A 20106-nucleotide genomic window follows, 5' to 3' on the forward strand; every position below is an offset into this window, starting at 1 on the left:
GCGCGTGTCTCCTGCTGACACTGGACGTGGTGACTCTCCAGCTTTTGTTCACCTTTGTTTAATGCTGCCTCGAGGTCGCTGTTCTTCCGTTTCAGCTTGTCAAGGCGAGCCACATCGGACACTCTGGATTTCTCCATTTCATCCACCTGCTGCCGCAATTTGCGACGGGCAGTCTGTAGCTTTTCTTCATTTTTCTTTAGTGCCGCTGCGAGTTCACTGTTATGTTTTTTCAGCCTTTCGAGCAGAGCCACATTGAGCGCTCTGGATTCCTCCATTTCATGCAGCAGGGAGGTTTTCTGCTGGTTCAGTTGGCCAGCTTTCTCCTGCTGCCAGCAGAGGTACTGGGCCTGTTTGAGGGCAGCTTTGATCTTGCTGGTCTCCGCTCGGTGTTCCTCCAGCTGGGCTTGATGGGAAGCCTGTAATATTTCCTCCGTCTTTTTCGCATCCTCCTTCTGTTTGGAAAGAGCTTCCTCCATCTCGCTCAGTTGCCTCCGCAGCCTCTCAGTCTGAGCCCTCTCAGACACAAGATCCGTCTCCAGTTTTTCTGCCTTCAAACGAGTCGCAAACTCTGCAGCAGCTTTGTAGGACAGCTGCGACTGGGCCTCATGCAGCCGACCTCTCAGGTGATATATCTCCCTCTGCATCAGCTCTTTCTCCATTTGGCTCCATTTGTCGTCCTCTCTCTGTTCCTGGAGCTGGTTGAACAGCCAATCCTCTTTGATCTCCAACGGGAAGAGCTTCGCCCTGCTGTCCTTCATTTGTTCCTCCTTGTACCTAATGTAGAGGCGCAGTGTGGATTCAGTCTCCCAGTGGTTGCCTTCCATGTTTTACAGCCGCTGTTATTTCCTTCTCTGTTGTCTTTTTATCCTCAAAATGTGCATGTGCGCCTGTTATTCCAAAAACACCATGATGGGGTACAAAGCAAGATTCTGTCACTGATGGTGTCATAGTGATGATGTCACAGATATCAGCCCTTTGATGACAGTTGGCTCAGGACTTTTGAAAGCAACAAAGCAACATTCTGTGATTCCATTAATGACATCAGTGATGATGTCACAGAGTCCTCTGTCCTCTGACATCAGTCAGTTGGGCTAGGGTCTGTATTTTTTCATTTTCTCGTGAAACCCTCCCCCAAAAGACAGCAATTGTTGTTACCATGGTAACCATGATTTCTTTTGAACTGAGGCACAGCGAAGGCAGACTTCTTTGCTGATGTCATGAAGATCTCCTTTTGAAGCAGGGCGGATTCCTCTGATGACGTCACATTCTCAGTTGGGTTACAATCAAAGCAACAGAGCAACACTCTGCGATGCCATTAATGACATCAGTGATGATGTCACACTTTCACACAGCACTTGCTACCAAGGTGACCACGTTTTCTTTTGAATTGAGGCACAGCAAATTGGTCTCGATGAGAAATAAAAAAAATATATACAAAAATAAAAATACATAAATAATTTATTATTATATAAGTCTAAACTAATTGACGAATCAATTGATTGTTTCTACAACTTTTTTCTGAAATACTTCACATTTGACATTAAAATGACAATCATAAGTTGAAAGTTGCTTATTTGTCAATTTTTCTTGATGCAATGTTGGATTTTATTGACATTTTTTTATTTTTAGTTGATATGAGTCAACGTGTCCTATCAGCACCGCTGATGTCGGATACCATTCATGGTTTTGTATCACTTCAGTCTTAAAGAACTCATGTTTTTTACTGGCTCAGCTCATTTTTGTTTCCTTGTTCTGCTGATGAACTGATGTGCGTCTTTGTTTTTTTGTCATCACCACAAATAACCACGAGCTTCTTGGTCAACACAGAGTCAAACATGTTAAATCTGTTTATGAGTTTGGGCTGGAGGAATCAGATTAAATCAAATCTGATTTGGACAAAGATCTTTGCTACAAAGGGCTTTACAGAGCCATAAAGATAGAAACAAGAGATATTCGAGCAAGAAAAGGACAAGCAGAAAACAAACTCCACAATTTTAAGTGGTATCTGGGTCTTTTTGAAATGACTTAATTTTCTTTTATGTAGCTTTGCTTGTTTGTTCCTGCAACGATTTTGTGTTTTCCCCTTTTGAATCACGGTTTTGATTCATGCTTTATTGTTGGTCATGTCACAGCCGTCTTTGTTTTCCCTGCTACACCAAAATACCTTGGAGAATGTCAAATTTTGACAAAAAATATGGATTCATAAATCTCGCTGTTGTTGTGAATTAATCGATTAAGAAAATACCTGATACTTTAATGATTAGTTGCGGCCCTAATGGTTTAGTTTTTTGCTCAAAAGGGAACTTAACATTACTGCTATGTATCTTGTTAAATTCATGTTTAATTAGGTATAATGCTTTGACCTGTAATTGTTGAATTATTAATAATTAATATAATTAATAAAGATTGAGTTAAAAGGTTTATTGTGCTTTTCTAAGTCGTCAGAGTGGCTTCTATGTTCCTCAGAGCGTTTGTTTTACGAACCTGCAGGTACTGGCACGGAGACACCCTTCCCTTCGACGGCCCGGGTGGGATTCTTGCTCACGCTTTCTTCCCCAAAACACACCGACAGGGCGACATTCACTTTGACTACGATGAGTCATGGACCCTTGGAAACCACATGGGTGAGTGTGAGGCTGAGGCTGGTGTAGAGAAAGTAGAGAAAGAAAACTGTTTTTGAGTTCAACTAACACTTATTTTTTTACTTAGTAAAAACGTACAAACTAGAATAAAATAACAGAACAGACCAGAGCGTGTATTGAACAAACTGTTAAAGGTAAAATTAACTTAAGGACTGGAATTAGGTTAAAGATAAAAGTAAAAATCCTTCACTTTTACTCACAAACTAATGAATAAAAATAAATGACTTAAAAATGCACTTAAATGTCAGAGAGCTCCAGATTAACTGTGAGGATTTCTTTAAAAAAAAAAAAGAATTTACAATATGGCAGATGTATGGTCGATCAAGATCTCTGATTGGCTATTCCTTCTCTGATCATACATGTGATCGATCATGTGTTCACAGGTGATATTCCAAGAAGATAATGGCCATGAGCTTTAAGTTTGTCAGTACATTACTTAAATACTTTGTGCTAAAGTGATCATCTCTCTCTAAACCCCGCTGGGTGAGTTCATCAAGTCAATGACAAGTCAAACATATCTGACACATCTGTGCCACCAGGCTTTATCAGGACATAGACAGGGAAACAGGGAGGATAACAGGGAGCAGATATGAGTCAGCAGGATTGGAAGCAGTGGGGAACATTTTAATGTCTCTTTGATGTTGGCACTGCATCATCTCAGGTTGCAAAATCCCCAGCGTCTGCCTCTGCAAGCAGGTCAAAACAAATACCTGGAGTAGCTTTCAGACAGCATCTGAACCAGGTGTGGTTTTGCATCCTCTGAGGTTTGTCGACCCCCTCCCCCGCAGGCACAGACCTTCTCCAGGTTGCTGCCCATGAGTTTGGGCACGTCCTGGGCCTGCAGCACTCTCGCGAGCCGGGAGCCATCATGTCCGCATACTACTCCTTCTCGTATCCGCTGAGGCTGAGCGAGGATGACAAGCAAGGCATCCAGTACCTGTACGGCACTCATCCACAAGTCCTGCCTTCGTCGCCGCCCCCACCTCCACCTCCATCCAACCCAGAGACCAATGAGATCGTCACTAATGTGAGTGGAGCTGATGAGACCGTTACTGAATTTAACAACACAGTGTGCCTGGGAAGAATGATAACATTTGCAAAATAACAGGTAATATCAAAGAGTAAAAAAGTTTTTTTTTCCAATATCAGGCAAGTTGATGGTTACAAATGAAAAGCTCTTTATAAATATTGGGTTACACATAAAAATGCACCGAAGCATAACTGCAAAAAACCCTGAGGTCGGTCCAACACTTCCAGAGACATTCATATATTGTTTCTATATTAAACACAATGACAATATTAAGTTTTAGAGAAATATCTCAGTAGCTGTTGGAGGGATTTGCATGAAATTTGTTGGAAACATTCAAGGTGAATTCTAATAATTTGAATCATCCTCTCACTTTTCCATTGACGCCATCATCAGGTCAAAATTTTAATTGGTCTAATATCCGCAAAACTAATAATATTCCCATCAGCCTCAGATGGACTTTGTGTTACTTTGTTTGTGCTAATTAGCAAATATTAACTTATACAAACTAACATGTTAAATTGCTAAATTATTTATTATTATATTTATAACAAGTGCAAGGTAAACAGTAGAAATACTGTTTATATTACAAACTAACCTACCAAGAATGTGCATACATGTGTTTGATTGTTGGAGCTGCAGCAGCAGAATAATCCACTGATTAAGGCTGGATAGTTCTGTATTTGTCTTATCATTAACAACTCCCATGGAAAGACCCAAACCAACAGTCCCTCCTCTGTCTGTGGCCCTCAGCTCCAAGTTCATTGGTTCCTAATGAAGAATTAAAACTTTAAAAACACCTCACTGAAAAAAAACAAAAACAATTGATAGTTTCAAGCCCTTAAATAGACACTGTAGTTTTTAGCAAACAAACAGTAAATAGTTCATTTGTTGGGGACTATTTTCAGCAGCGAATTAATCTACAATTGGTGCTCTGGTGAGTATTTGGGGCAGCAGGACGGTGTGTGTGGGATTGCATCAAATTAAACTACAGTGAGTGTGTTCATGGTTCATGTGGCTCATTGATGTGTTTGTAATAGTTTCTGGAAACAATGGAGCTCTGTGGCTCAGAGGAATAAGAATCTATAGGGAAAACTTGTTTGTAAGATCAAATCATTTTTATGGGATTTGTTGGCAAGAAGAACAATATCGAACACATCAGGCTTTATCCTTAAAGAGGAAGTCGTTTCTGCGGTCGTTACTCACTTATACAGTGAATATCTTTGAGAGGACACCACATCATACAGAAGTGTATTTTTGAACCATCGATGATAAATGAGGGTCAAAGACAAACGTTAGATTTTAGTCCCATCAGAGTTTCTCACAGGAGAACGCTGGAAAAAGGTTCAGTCATCATTATTTTCTCTTGTAAAACTTGTAACTGAGAAGTTTTACACTTGTACTGAAAATCTTCAGCTGGATCCTAAACTGAATTAAGCACCGGATCCTGCTGTACTTTATTTTAAGGATCATTTCAGGCAATAAAATTTCTCTTTAACACTGTATCCCACTGCAATAAAAATCCCTATTGTTGGAGATTTTACATTTGCGTGTATCACTTTCAAATGAACAAGTGATCTGTTTTATTTCCAGCCCGACGCCTGCCAGACGGACTTTGATGCTGTGTCTATGATCCGAGGGGAGCTGTTCTTCTTTAAGTCGGGCTACGTTTGGCGGATCAGGGACGGGCATCTGGAGAGCGGTTACCCGGCGCTGGCGTCCCGTCACTGGAGGGGGATTCCTGACAACATTGACGCCGCCTTTGAAGACAAGTCAGGGAATATTTGGTTCTTTCAAGGTCAGTGAAGAAGATGTTTGAGCTGCTGTCATGTGGTTTCATGTGAGGGCAGGATCAGGGGGGAGGCAGTCTCACGTTAAGTGCACAGATCAACAAAAAGTATCGTACCACTATGGCTGAGCTTGTCCTCGTTGGGAATGCCAAAAATTCTCAATTTACTACACGTTATGTGAGTCATAACTTATATTGCATCAGATAAAGTGAATTACAAGGTAAAGCCTGACTGTCTGGGCCTTGCTGTTACCTTGATGGAGAGCAGGTTGAAGTTCAGCAGCTTGCTTAAAGACACTTCAGCAGGAAACATGGCTGTTTGAGGGTTTGAACATCTGACTTTTTGGTTCGGTGTTGTCTTTATCCACTGAGCTACGCTGAAGCTCCAACTGATCACACTGAAATAAAACAGGAGACAAAAAATTGAATTAATCACCAACAGTAACCAAAGAAAATTGTTAATTTGATGCAGCTGCATAGATGTTGTCAGGTCACTGAAGACACTAGCGGTGTCCCAGTTCAGGGGCCGCATCCTTTGGAGGACGCGGTCTACCAAGTTTGTAGCCATTATAGGCCGCAAAGGCCGACATAGGTCAGTCTTAATTCTGCTCATGGATTAGTCTAACGGAAGTCAAAGACTGACTCATTTTAAGCCAAAAACATTAGACACCAATTAGACACTGCAAAGACCAATGTTACCATGGCAACAGTCTATGACACCTGCATTGACCAGTAGCACCCCACAACAAAAAACAGGAAAACATGGCTCATAATTTGTGGTTTGCTAACATTGTTATGGAGAGAGCAATGAGAAAGAGTTTTTAGAGACCTCAGTCTTTTTTTTTTTTCCAAATTCGATTTGAAAAATGTCCTTGTTTCTTTATCTGTACCTTGAATTCCCCTCCAAAAGACACAAATTTTCTGCTGGGGTAAACAGAGCTGAGCAGTTGGATGCAGTTCCTTGGTCGGCCATTTTTTTTTTATATTTAAAGTCTTAATTTACCCAGAATTCATTGTATCACAATCCGCTTTAAGATGGAATTTAGATATCTATCTAAAGCCTAACTATTTGTTATATATAAGTAATAGTCAAAGTCTATTTTCGTGAAACAGGCCCCTTATCTAAGGAGGGATTTTCGCTGCGTAACCAGCTGTTCCCGCCCTTACCGTTGCGTCGCAAAGCACGGTTTCTGTCGCCTAACAACCTTGACAACATATAACTTTTTTTTTCCACAAAAAAAACTTGAGGTATTTAAGGCCCTTGGTTTTAACGGTTGTATCGTTAGCTGTTGAACTGAGCTGAAACCCAATACTTACAGTTAAATGTGTAATCCTCGGGCTCTCTGTCGGTGTCGTTTGCTCTCAATTACCGGCGCGCAATGAATCTTGGGATATGTTGAGTCGCATTTCTCAGCCGTATTTCAAGGAAACCTCAAAATGGGACAGAATAGTCGCAACAACAAAAAAAACTTAAAAAAAACAAAACAAAGATAGAACAAAATAACTAATAATCTATAAATCTAAAAAAAAAAAAAAAAAAAAGGGGGGACACTGGTCGCATGGGTGTGACGCAATCGGTCTTTAAACGCAGCCTGTGAAAGATACGACCCCCTGTCAGTGTCTCAAGTTGTCTAAATAAAAGTGGCAATTACAGAGTCAAAGACGAATGAAATTTACCTGCAGGACGTTAACGGTTCACCTTGATTCACCGTCTGTCTCGGCAGGTGAGAACTACTGGGTGTTCGATGCCGAGATGCAGATCAAGGGGCCGGAGTCCATCAGGAGTTTGGGTCTATCGGTGTCCGGGATCCAGGCGGCGCTGCGCTGGGGCCACGACTCCAACTACAACACCTACTTCTTCAAGTCAGGCAGCTACTGGAGGTTCAGCCCCCGCGAGAACCGGGTCCAGTCCGTCTACCCCCGCAGCATGCAGGACTGGAGCGGCATCCCCGACGACGTGGACGCCGCTTTCAGGGACATCTACGGTACGGCCCCAAAACGAAAACATGAGAGAACAAAGTTAAAAGTTCGGGATTAATTAATGGGATTTCGATGATCCAAGACTGAATAATTCATTTTTTCCCTTTGACTCTACATTGAATATTTAAACCCAAATTGCTTTGACTGCACAAATACATTCCTTATTATTTTAGTTACAGTCGTTCAGGGGTTCTCACAATTCTCACAATATCTGAGAGAAGCTCCAAGTTTCAACTCAAAGTTATGATGATAAATTACCACATTAAACTCTAATGATAAATGGATGCTCCTTAGAGACGTCAGCAAGACACAACTCAAATTAAGTAAATTATTGGTGCACAGATGTTTCTCAGAGACGCTAGTTTGCATGTTAATAAACATTCATGTATGAAAATGAATTTAGTTTTTGTATGGAGCTGCTGTGAATCAAGTTACTGAGCCTAGACAATCTCTAATCTGTTACCTGACACAATCTATGTGGTTTGTGGAGTCTGCTCCAAGGATTACACTGTGATAATGTTTGCACTTTATGAACATCACTAAATCATGTCTTTATTTTAACTCGAACATCATTGAGGGAAAAGCCCTAAAAAGAACATCAGTTAAAACAAACATATAAATACAATTAATAAATAATGTAATGACAAGATTCAATTAAAACTGGTACAAACAGAAATGAAAAGGTCAGAGATTAAGAATCTAAAATGACCAACAGCTACCAACAAATTCAATTATAAAATTGCTTTGTAGTGAGTTCAGGTGGACGGGGCAAAGACGCCAAAAGCAGATCTTCTAAGATCAGTATGAACTCGAGGGACATGGAGCATGAGCCGGTCATTGGTTATTAGTCATCTAATGTGGTGCAGTGGACCAGACCGACATGTCAGACATGAAGGCAGCTTTCCATGAAGGGTTTTGGAAATAAACAAATCTATGTGCAAATCAGGCCTCTCAGAGAGAGAGAGAGAGAGAAACAGTGTTATAAGCATCAGCAATATTCTGATCTTTTCCCTTAATTTACTCACCAGATTATATGATGCACACAAACTCATCAGCCATAAATGATTTTTGAAGGATGAATTCTGAGCTTCTCTTTAATCTGATGCTGTTTTCTTTAAAATATTACTGCAATAAAGAAAAACAGTGCAAGATCCTTGAGACTGATTTCTGACACACTGATTTCACAATAAAAGCCACTGTGGTTTGTGTCTTTCAGGCTACGCTCACTTCATCCGAGGGCGACAGTACTGGAAGTTCGATCCTGTCGGCATGAACTCTTTGGAGGGATACCCTCGCTACATCGGCATGGATTTTTTCGGCTGTAGGAACGTGTGAGTTTTTTAACCGTGGAGATTCAGACGGACAGATTTTTTTTTTTTCTTTTTTAACAATGAAGAGGAGTTTTTGAAACGAAGACATTTGTATGTTCATACTACAGATTCAGGGAGATGAGAGGATCTCCTTCAAATCTGTTCATGCTTTACTCCATTTATTGATACTCAGATCAATTACAGCTTCTTCTCAGGAAAACCAAGTTATGTTTCCTCAGACTTGGCACCTCCTGTGCAGCTATACTCATATTTATTTTTGCACATTTGGGCCCTGTATTAATGACGTGTGATACCGATGTGAACCGCACCGTTCTCACCTCCTTCTTTTGAGCCTGACGTTGAGCTTTTCGACTGAAACTGGTTCACAGACAGAACCAGAACCAGTACAGACTGTCTTATTCCCTGTAGTGGATGTTTTTTCCATCATGGATGGACTTGCGGATCCTCGAGTGTTTGAAGAGTGGCATCAAGTGGCATTCAACCATGAATCGGAACAAAGAAACAAAAGTGATGGGCTCGTTTGTGTGTTTATGCTCTTACCAGCTTTCGAAGCGCTCGGGGGTTTCTTGCCCTGAGGTGCGTCTCTCAGGCAGCCGTCACTCTCATGCTGTGCAGTGTCACCAACAGTCAAGTTTCAAACCAAATCTAACTCAAATTTTAACCAAATTTACAGAGAAAATGTGCAAAAGAAAAAAAAAATGCATGTCATTTCTTGCTCCCATCCACTACTCTCATGTGAATATTAGGAGTCGGATGCGTCCAGTTCTCATTCTGCCATTGGACCATTGCAGAGGTGCAGTGGATTACCAAGTGGAAAATGTGAAGGAATTATGGCTTTTCTGTTTGTTTCTCGTGACATGAGGAAGGTAACGGCCTCCTCATCGCTCCGCACACATCTGATGTTTTCAACTTCTCAGTGACGGGTGACGTTCAGGTCACATGCCGATTCACCCACCACGTCTGCTTCCACCGCACTTTGTCGCTTCTTGTTTTACGGATACACCAACTTTTCCACCTCAGCCAAGGGTAAAACGTTTTTTTTTTTGTAATATTCAGACTCCTTTTTAAAGGATGGAAAAGCACATATCACAAATTAGTGACTGACTATTAGCAAACAGTCCTGACAGTGCTGACCTTTGAGGGCGTGAAGACCTGAAGAGTCTGAAAAAACATTTTTAATCGTATTTATTTTTCATATGTTCCAGATTTCAGTAAGTTGGATGAGATGTTTCTCTGTTGTTGTGATTTAGGCTGATAACGTCTGGTTTTTACATTAAATCTTTCCTCATGTAGATTTTAGATCTTATGTTTTGTTACCTGCTTTTTATTCCCTGACCGAACAAAAGAATTTCTGCTTTTCATAACATAAGGAGCCTTAAAGAAATTCAGTGTTGATGCAGGAAGAAGATGTGATAACATTACTGTTCGTGGAGTTTTAATGTCCCTTTTCTAACATGATGTGTGTGAAGCTCTGTATCACTCACCGGCCTGCGGGCCTGTGTTGCAGCAGAAGCTCCAGGGCGCCATCTAGAGTGCAGCACTGTCACTGTCACCCTGCAGGAGGAGGGTGATCCTCATGTTTTGTGTCTCTCATCCTTGACGAAGTCGTTGCTTATCCATAACATGGTGCGCTGTTCAGGTCGGTCCGTGCAGCGCGGTCAGGGGCAGCAGCTGCTGTGAGGGTCAGTGGTTCTCAACCTGCTCAGCCAGAAACACTTTAATTTTGACCTTATTTTTGCTTTTCAGGCTGTTTTACTGAACAAAACGAATGTTTCACAAGAATTTATCAGAGATTATTGACTGGATGGTAATGGTGATACTTTACGTTAGCTACTTTAACTACTTCCTTTTTTAGAGACAACTGGATTTCAGAGACAAATATTGTTGGGCTGCAACTAATAATTATTTTCATCATTGATTAATCTGCCAATTGTTTTTTCGATTTTTTTGCCAATAAAATGAGTTAATAGTGAAAATTCTTATTGTAATTTCCCGCAGATAACGATGGCCTCCCCACGTCTTTTGCCTGATATTCACTTTCCTGTGACAATGAAAAGCGTCAAATCTTTGCATTTGAGAAGCTAGAAACATTTTTGCTTAAAAAATTATTGAATTATCAGAAAACTTTCAGATTAACTTGCAGTTCTCTTCATCAATTAATCAACTAATTGTTGCAGCTCAAAAATACTGTACTGTTACTCTGCTGCTTATTGAACAGCGAGAGTTAATAATTACTTTTTAACTTAAGACTAAAAATGTATGATGATGATGATGAACTGATAAAACACAACACATTGTTAAAGATGTAAACCCATACTACTTTATACAGTACTACATAATAATCACCATAGTACTTAGTAGTCCATACAACAAAAATCAACACGCTTCACCATGTTACACTAAAAGGAAATTTAAGATGTTTTGGAGTTTGTTGTTTCACCACCATCCACAATTTATTTGAATATTTTAGCATCCATATTTCCTGGTCTGAGTATACTCGAGGATACTACTTAAAAGTATTATGTAATATGGGTTTCCAACCTTTTTGGCTTGTTACCTCTTACAAGAAACCCTGTTTAGGGCTCCATGTTTCAGATGAGTTGCCAGCAGTTTTCTCTCTCAGCATCTCTGCATGATTTCATTTCAACCTTTGTGGTTCTGAATATTTCTTCCACCGCTGCTGAATAGTGAAAGGGTCTTATGGACACCCGGGTTGAGAACCGCTGCTCCTGCGAATCTGACCTTCCCTCTGCCGTGTCCCTGGCTGCAGCACTCAACTGTGAAGTCTCAGCACTGCCTGCCGTGTTCGTCACATGTTAGTTTTTCAGTGCAGGACACTGACGAGTCGTTACGGTTTTCATCATTCAGTCCGTTGTTGCTGTTTGAATCTTTTCATCAACTCATTTCAAGTGTTAATCAGTGAACTCTGCTTCGAACAAATATTTATACACAATCGACTTAGCAAGAGTTTCTTGTACATACATGTCTTTGATTATTATTTTTTTTACTCATATGTAGCCTATACATTGTACATTGAAAAGTATGAACTGCATATTGTTTCTTTCTAATAAAACCATAACCTTTTTACCAAACTGCTGCCTTTAGAGAGTTAACACTGATTCACCACAGAAACTTTCAAACTAGACATTTATACGCTTCATATTTGATCAAAAAGGTTATTTAAATATTTTTTTATCTGTCATGCACAGTGAAATAAATGTCCTTTTTTATCTAAATGTAACATTTATGAATAACCTACTTAATAACTTGAATACATCTGTTAAAAAACTAGCTGACAAATATATTGTATGAATTTAACTGACAAATAAATTCACTTTTCAGCCAAATCTGAATATTTTTCAAAACATAACTAATAGATATTTTCTTTATTAAAAAACATCATATCTTGATGATGTTGTGGTATGTCTTAAAAAACTGGTTTGCAAAATGGTTTGTTGCTGAAATGATATTTTATAGACTGAATCATCAACAATTTAACAAGATATTATTTCTAAGTTTCCAATTTTGAGTAATTTCTATATGAAGTCTTTCAAAAACGGATAATTTTGTAAATTAATTCTCAGTTACGATAGTTTAAATTTCTAAAAATGTCTCTCATTTTATTCTGTCATTGTTCATCAGGTTTGTATCTTTTAGACTTTATTTCACAAACTGAATCCCACTGAGATCTTTTTTTCTAAGGGAGACTTAATAAAAAAAAAAATAGAAAGATATAACACTGGGATTAAATGTGAAAATGTCAGAAAAAAGAATTTAAATGATATTTCTGAATCCGTATTCTAAGTTTATTGCCTTAAAAGTGACTATAATGTGTTAACAGTTGACAGTGTGATGAGTGAATGTGATTGCCTGGTTCAGGGAGGGGGGGGCGGGGCCTGTGGAGTTCATTCAGTGGGTAAATCATGGTTGACAGTGAGGCACAGCAGCAGCGATGGCTCACAGCTTCACTCAGGAGTATTTTCAGATCCCTGTGGTGACCAGAACATACACAACCGCCTGCGTCCTCACAACCGCTGCCGTGGTAAGAAACAACAGAAACAACAACAACAACAACAACAACAACAACAACTTAGTCACATTCAAGAAAACAACAGAAGTTTTCAACTCTGACCTCCATGATCAGATTAGACAGAAGACATGCACTGATATCAGGAAAATTCATAGTCTAACACTTATTATGAACTGAATTATGAAGTTTTAAGACTATTTTTTATATACTTCCAAATTAGACATTGTGCTCATGTTAACATTATGAATACAAGTTGCTTTCTCACGCTTTTTAGTCGTACTGTGTTGTTTTTTAATTTACTTTCACTTAGAAAAGACAAAATTTACTACAACATCTTCACATGTTGAGTCTTTGGAGCTGTTTGTGTGGTGTGGTACGACAGTTACAGTTGAAGTTGAAGCAGTTAAGAAGATGGAGAGTCAGAGCGCTGAAAGGAATTCAAGTATTAGCTGAAGTGTTGGCACTAAAAGGAGTTGAAGTGTCAGCAACGAAAGCAGTTGATATGTCAGTTCCAGGTTAAACACTGGACTGAAGTTGAAGTAAAAGTGCTGAACACATTTGAAATGTTAACCCAAGTAAAATCACTGAATGCAGTTGTACTCACTCAGAATTTGAGATGAAAGCACCTGAAGTGTCATTTTAAGAGAAACAAAGAAAATAATTTAATTAAATGTTAGCACTGAAGAGATATGAAGCATGTGCACTTAAAATGGTATGAATTTAGCTGTTGAGCTGTAAGTAAAAGATGAAAGCAGATGAAATGTCAGTTGATATGTAACGGTGGAAGTTTAAGTGTGAGCTCTGAAAGTAGTTGAAGAGAACAAGATGAGGGCAACTGAGGTTTCAGATGAAGTTGAAGCAATGAAAGCAGATGAGGTGTCAGCTGAACACATTTGACTTGTTAATTGAAATCATAATAGATTAACATGGATGAAATGTCAGTAGTGTCAGTTAAAATGCGAGAAACAAAAGCACTTCAAATTTTAGATGAAGTAAAAGATTTGAAAGTAGTTGCAGTTGCAGTTGATATACATTGACACCAGCTGAAATCAGCTGAAGTGAGAACTAAAAGTAGTCAAACTGTAAGTTTACTAGTAAAAAGTGAAAGCAGTTGAAATGTCAGTAGATATGTAACAGACAAAAACAGTGTGGAAGTGCCACTTAAAGTGAGATGGACAAAAAAAGCTCTTTAAATTTCTTGATTTAAGTGTAAGATTTGAAAGGGGTTGAACTGTCAGTTTATGAGTAAAAGATGAAAGCAGTTGAAACGGCAGTAGAAGTTTGATGGCTGAAAGCAGCTGAAGAGCAAGTTAATGTAATACATTTTAATTCAGTTAAACTGTAACCAGTGAAAGCAAATGAAGTGTAAGCAACAATTTCAAGTTCATGAGTAAAAGGTGAAAGCAGTTGTAATGTCAGTAGATCTGTCATGTGTAAAAGCAGTTCAAGTGTCAGGTAAAGTGTGAGCTACAAAATCACATTTGAAAGTAGTTGAACCATCAGTTAGAGAGAGGGAGGGGACAGCCGTGGAGGTTTTCGATTACTTTAACTCAATGAAAGGAGTCGAAGTGTCAGTTGAAATGTAAAAAACTAAAACAGCTGAAATTTAGTTGAAGTGGAGGCACTTGGAACAGCATAAGTGTAGATTTTTGAGCTGAAAGTGTGACTTAAAGAGTAAAAGATTAAAGCACATGAAGTGTCAAGTAGTTCAATGCAACACATCAAATATGTATCAAAATAATGATAATCCTTGCATGTCTTGATACTTTAACTTGCTGACTAATCTCAAAGTGTATGTTATTTTTTTAGCAACTTGAGGTCATCACCCCCTTTCAGCTTTACTTCAACCCCGACCTCATCATCAGAAGATACCAGGTAACATTTAGCACCTCTCTTAATCAACTTAAAACATGTCCATACGGTATATTATCTTATTTACACAATTTGTTTTCTCTCTATCTGTCTCTTAGATATGGCGTCTGATAACCAGCTTCCTCTTCTTTGGTTCTCTTGGATTCAGTTTCGTGTTCAACATCATCTTCCTGTATCTTTTTATCACAGTGATTCCTTGGGCAAAAACTGAGGAAATATCTCAGTTTATGTCATCTGTTATCAGTTTACTATAGATTCTAATGGCAGCACACATTAGCCACATTAAATCTACAGCAGAGTCCTTGACTAAAATAAGTTATCGATACTGTCGGATGCTGGAGGAAGGCTGCTTCCGTGGAAGGACGGCAGATTTTGTTTTCATGTTCATGTTTGGAGGAATCGTGATGACTGTATCCTTTAAGACGCTTAGCACAAAAACAAAGTGTAAATCCCCAGGTTTTACTGAAATGATGCTTAAACTAACACTGTTATGACATCTGTAGGTAATTCTTTAAAGGCCCAGTTTACGCAAATAACAAAAAGACATGCAAGTAGTGACAGAAATCCAAGAAAGACTATCTTAAAATCTAAAAAGTGAGACCAAAAGGATTTAACAATCTGCAGGTTAATTTGCCCTCAGTTTTCAGGTAACAGGCTGGTTGATAAACGTCTAATTTTTGGTTATGTGTTTGCATTCCTGTGCTCCTGATGGCTGAGGGATTATTTTTGTCTAAACTGGGACGTCTACCGGTTAAAAGCATGTAAAAGCAGCTACTGTACACACAGCCCGACTTTTTTTTTTTTTGATGATGCTCAGCAGTTTGTTGCCAGAAGCTCTTGTTCACATTCCAGGTTAATGGTACAGTCCTGGGTCTGTTTACTACAGACGTCCCCCTGGGCTGTTGTGAAACGGTCAGTGTGCAGGTTTATGGGTTTTCCTGGAGCCCTGTTATGTTTCATGGACAGATTTAAATGCAGGTGTATGAGGACTGATTCTACTGTAATATCAGGATAGTACAGTGTTGAGTGTGTTGAGCTGAGATGAAAAGAATGTCAAAGGTTGGCTCTTATTGTGAAGGGTTTAGTATTTGGTAAACAATACCACCAGCTCCAAAATAATAGTTTAGAGAAACTTAATGTTCCAGATGGTAGTTTTAGCACTTTATTCTAAGAAATATTCACATTTTAGGAAACTGTGTCACGTAATAAAGTGCTGAGTGATTAATGTCCGGTACTTTACATATTGTTGTTACGTTATATAACATTTCAGGAGGAAGAAATGTCCCCAAAACAGTTTTCTGACTATATACTACATGTCATAACATATACTACATACATGTAGTATATGTTATGACATGTAGTATATGTTATGCATATGACAAGTCAAATTTTGACTTCAGATAAATCAATATTTAGAGAGAAATCATATTTTCTAATTCTGTCAAAGTCCAACTAAAAAAGTGTCATAATTATAGTTAAATTTAGACTTTTCTTCTCAGAATTATGATATTATATCAATACATCTATCAGAAGTTTAATTTAATATGTCAATTTTTAATCAAATCATGTCAACAGACAATATTCTTAATATTCCATAATCTTTAGTCCAACCTAAACTACAGTTTTAATATGATCAAAAATAAAAAATACTCCTGGTAAGGCAAAGTTATAAGATACTAGGCTGTAATTATGAGACATAATTATATTATATTAACTTTTCTACTCAAAATTAGGAAAGTTAGGCAATAAATATATAACAATTAAACTTGTGATATGTTATTAAATCAGAATTTTTAATCATAAGAAGTCACCATGTAATAATCTTAGTATCTTATAATTCTAAAATCCAACTTTTAATCTAACAGGTAAATTCACAGTATATGATATAAAGTTTTGAGAAGCCAGTTTTGTGACTTAATTCATAATCATATGATAATAAGTTAATATTTCTTAATTGTGATTTAAGAAGTCAACTCTACTAATTTAAACTATTTAAGTAACAATTTTGACACTTAATGTTGATGTTAAAATATTGAGAAAGTATAAAGTCGCCATTCAGCTGCCACCAACTCGGGTTTAACTCAACTAAGAAAGTTATTTCTACCAAAAACTGACATTTCCACCCAAAACAGACTGAAGTGTTGATTTTACTGTTGTAACAAACCGAGTGATGAGTTGTATTTAACCTGAAGGCCTGAAGCTGTTCGGTCTGTTCGCCAATGTCTTCTTCCTGGGTCAGGCCTTCATCATCATGCTGGTGTACGTGTGGAGTAGAAGACATCCGCTCATACGCATGAACTTCTTCGGCCTCCTGAACTTTCAGGCGCCGTTTCTCCCCTGGGTGCTCATGGGGTTTTCGCTGCTGCTCGGAAACTCCATCGTGGTCGACCTCCTGGGTATAAAACATGTCACCAAAAAACCAACAACATCTGATGTAACCAGACCTCAATGTATTAATGTTGGACGGTGCTCAGGAGGAGGATTATTTTTTATTTGTCTCATTATCAGAAACTCCCAAGAAAAGACCCAAACCAACATGTGAGTCCGTTTCTTGACACTTTCCGACTTCCCTCCGCAGGTATCAGCGTCGGCCACATGTACTACTTCCTAGAAGACGTGTTTCCAAACCAGCCGGGAGGAAGGAAGCTGCTGATGACACCAGAACTTCTGTAAGAACCACAAGTCATCTTGACAAACTTTTAAGTTGGGATTTCTGGCACAACTCCACCCACTTCAAAAAGGTGCACGGAGAAGAGAAAACAACCAGAAGAGCTCAGAAGCACCTGTAGAATAAAGAACATTTATTTGCCACATCCATCATCAAATGCTTCAAGAAACAGAAGCTTTAAAGCATGAATTCACGCTCTAACTTCCTGTCTGTGCACGACTTTAGTCTTGCTTAAATCAGGAACTACTACTTTCTTTAGATAAAAGTCCTAAATTGACATTATTTTACATTATTATTATATTATATTATATATGGCTGTTTGTGTTAAGGAAACATTAAAAACTTCTAAGTTGAAGGTTTATTTTGTTAAAACTAAACTACTGAAAACTATGAGAACTACTGTAGAAACCTGAAGACGATGAAACGTCTACAGTTGCATCTACAGTTTCCCTCTTGATGCAACATTCCTTGGATATGAGTGCAGGTTTTTTTCTTTTAAAGTGGAAATATTCCCATAATGTTTTAGGAATCAAACACCGACCCTCTGAAGGTTCAGAAACGTGTCACAATAAATGCACGAAAAATCTTCAGTTTCAATTTTATCCCATCTTTAACAAAAGACTTTTTTTCCCGCCAGTGCTCAATTACCATATCCACATTATAAGGTAATATTTTTCAGAGGAACTTAGTGAACTTGAAAGTAAATGAGTTGAATCTCTCTTTACAGGCGAACCATGTTTGATCGGCCGCAGGACCCAGACTACCATCTCCTCCAGGAGCAGCAGCAGGACGAGGAGCCGCACAACTAACAGCAGCTAACAGCAGCTAACAGCCGCTAACAGCCGCTAACAGCCGCTAACAGCAGCTAACAGCACAGCCGACACCAAGACCCCCAGAATCAGCAGGAATCATCAGGCAGAGACACAGTCACAAGATGTGGATTCACACACGGTCCTGAACCGTCGTAAAAGACAATGAGACGCAGAAGGACTGAACTGAAAGCCCAGCATCATAATCAATTTTTCATTTCAATTACGAAAATACATTTCTGTTTTCTTAAAACTATTTTTGGAAGCTAATGGCACGTTCACACAGAAAGTGTTTGAAACTGTTGAACTGTGGAGAAGTTATTTGTGTGGACGAGAAGACACCAGCACTGAAAACGCCAGAGAAGCAAATCAAGACTGTGTCGCTGCGTCTGAGGCGTCAAAGTGTGACTTAAACCAGCGACAGGATATGAGGCCAAAATGCAAAGGATTAGGGGAAGAACTGAGCTCGTGTTCACATGATTTTATAAGTGTTCTTCAGTAGTACAAAGAGAACAGAGATGACTGTATGTGTGACACAATAATCTCTATTTAAAGGCAGCCTGTGGAGATTTGGACCTTTAGTTTTTCTTTGTGAGTGAGTCCCAGTTTAGTTTGTGTCACACACACGCAGGGACGACAACACGGCAACGTGTCAGCGAAGGCGACTGTTGCAAATAAACATGGGTGTCAAATGTTCATGATATCACAGCTTTGTAAAGGTTTTGTGAGGATTTATTCAACACGTTTGTGAGACCTCGATGCGTTTTGTTTGTTGACAAGAAAACTCCACAGGACACCTTTAACGTCCACTTACACGCTTCCTCTGAGCTCTCAGGGGTCACCTGAGGGTGATGGATGTAGGCGACATACGTAACCCTGTTTCCTAAAAGTGTGAGATTCCTGGGGTGCGTAGAAAGCTAGTAAGTGGACCTTTGAGTTAAGATTATTCATGTACCAACAGAAATCATGTTAAATACCAGAAGCAGGTTTATAAAAGAAGCCAAATGTGTGTTGTGTTGCTGTATTTCTTAATCCAACTGATTCATTTGACCTCCGTTTACAAAGCTTTTCCTTCTGTCAACATAAACAACATGAACATAAGAACCGTGTAAAAGAAGTAAACACAGTCAGAGTGAACATGACCAGATAAGTGAAGCTGTCGTATATACTGTGACTGACCCATCGCTCCCTTCCCTGCTGTTGCGTCACCACCGCTGGTTCAAACACAAACTGCCGACAGCCTGAAATCCCATCAGCCCCGTCTGCACACTCTGCACTTTCACCCGCTGCCTTTGTGGGTCAAACACTGGGGACAAAATGGAAATTGCTTAGCACAACAACACGCAAACACGTCTCTGTGGGACCCCGACAACAAAACACATCATCCCTTATAACACAGCGCTGCGGGGGAAATATTAGTCACAGCTGAGGTCCGACTGATGCGGGTGTGAAGGTCAACACCAAGAAACCAGGTCTTTGATTTTAAAATCATCGACAGGAACATTTGTAGTGACATCATTATGGGACAAAAAAACGAACAAATTCATTATTACTCAATGTTTTTTTTTTTTTTCAAGCTTTAAAAAAATGATGCAGAGTGATGTCTCATCTTGAACACGAAACATCTTTGTCCAGGAGTGAATGTAGACACAGGCCGACAGCAGAGATTCATTTTCTGCGGTTCTGTCGACTCTGAGAATTTATGTTGTTTAGCTCCAGTTGAGGAAATTTAAATCCTTAATTAATTATCACTTGCTGCAGTTGAAGACATCGTTAATCATGTGAGCTTTAATTAAAAACACACTCTTTCAAATCACGACTGTGAAGTAAAAGAATTCCTCGCTGAGCACATCAGTGGGGACGGACGCATGATGATGATGTAAAACAACCAGACAGGAAATCAAGCTTTAACTTTTTTTTTTTTATTTTGTAAGAATTATTAAAATGTACAAAAAGAC

At 39.0% G+C, this 20106-nt stretch overlaps 2 protein-coding genes across 2 annotated transcripts in view; both read left to right on the forward strand.

The window, feature by feature from the left end:
* The window catches only part of LOC111238564 (stromelysin-3-like), a 30182-nt gene extending 18345 nt beyond the window's left edge, over positions 1-11837 (forward strand). The window contains exons 4-10 of the mRNA XM_022768136.1: positions 2491-2624; positions 3431-3669; positions 3773-3795; positions 4398-4407; positions 5263-5467; positions 7183-7443; positions 8655-11837. Coding sequence (XP_022623857.1) covers positions 2491-2624; positions 3431-3669; positions 3773-3795; positions 4398-4407; positions 5263-5467; positions 7183-7443; positions 8655-8773 — 991 coding nt within the window. The 3' untranslated portion in view covers positions 8774-11837. The remainder of the gene's footprint in view (positions 1-2490; positions 2625-3430; positions 3670-3772; positions 3796-4397; positions 4408-5262; positions 5468-7182; positions 7444-8654) is intronic.
* An 859-nt stretch (positions 11838-12696) lies between these two features.
* LOC111238539 (derlin-2-like) lies at positions 12697-20097 on the forward strand. Its single transcript, XM_022768106.1, has 7 exons — positions 12697-12811; positions 14609-14674; positions 14770-14843; positions 14988-15081; positions 16872-17067; positions 17250-17340; positions 18067-20097. The coding sequence occupies exons 1-7, from the start codon at positions 12722-12724 to the stop codon at positions 18146-18148; spliced, it is 693 nt and encodes a 230-aa protein (XP_022623827.1). The 5' UTR covers positions 12697-12721; the 3' UTR covers positions 18149-20097.
* The last annotated feature ends 9 nt before the right edge of the window (positions 20098-20106 follow it).

This window comes from Seriola dumerili, unplaced genomic scaffold, assembly GCF_002260705.1.
Source record: "Seriola dumerili isolate Sdu_G_001 unplaced genomic scaffold, Sdu_1.0 BDQW01001417.1, whole genome shotgun sequence".
Taxonomy (NCBI): domain Eukaryota; kingdom Metazoa; phylum Chordata; class Actinopteri; order Carangiformes; family Carangidae; genus Seriola; species Seriola dumerili.

Bases quoted from the DNA above. Each gene is read 5' to 3' on its own strand.
- LOC111238539 (XM_022768106.1), top strand. From the start codon at position 12,722: ATGGCTCACAGCTTCACTCAGGAGTATTTTCAGATCCCTGTGGTGACC. The intron at 15,082-16,871 runs GTATCCTTTAAG...GAAGGCCTGAAG, and splicing joins TTGGAGGAATCGTGATGACT to CTGTTCGGTCTGTTCGCCAA. The intron at 17,341-18,066 runs GTAAGAACCACA...CTCTCTTTACAG, and splicing joins CTGATGACACCAGAACTTCT to GCGAACCATGTTTGATCGGC.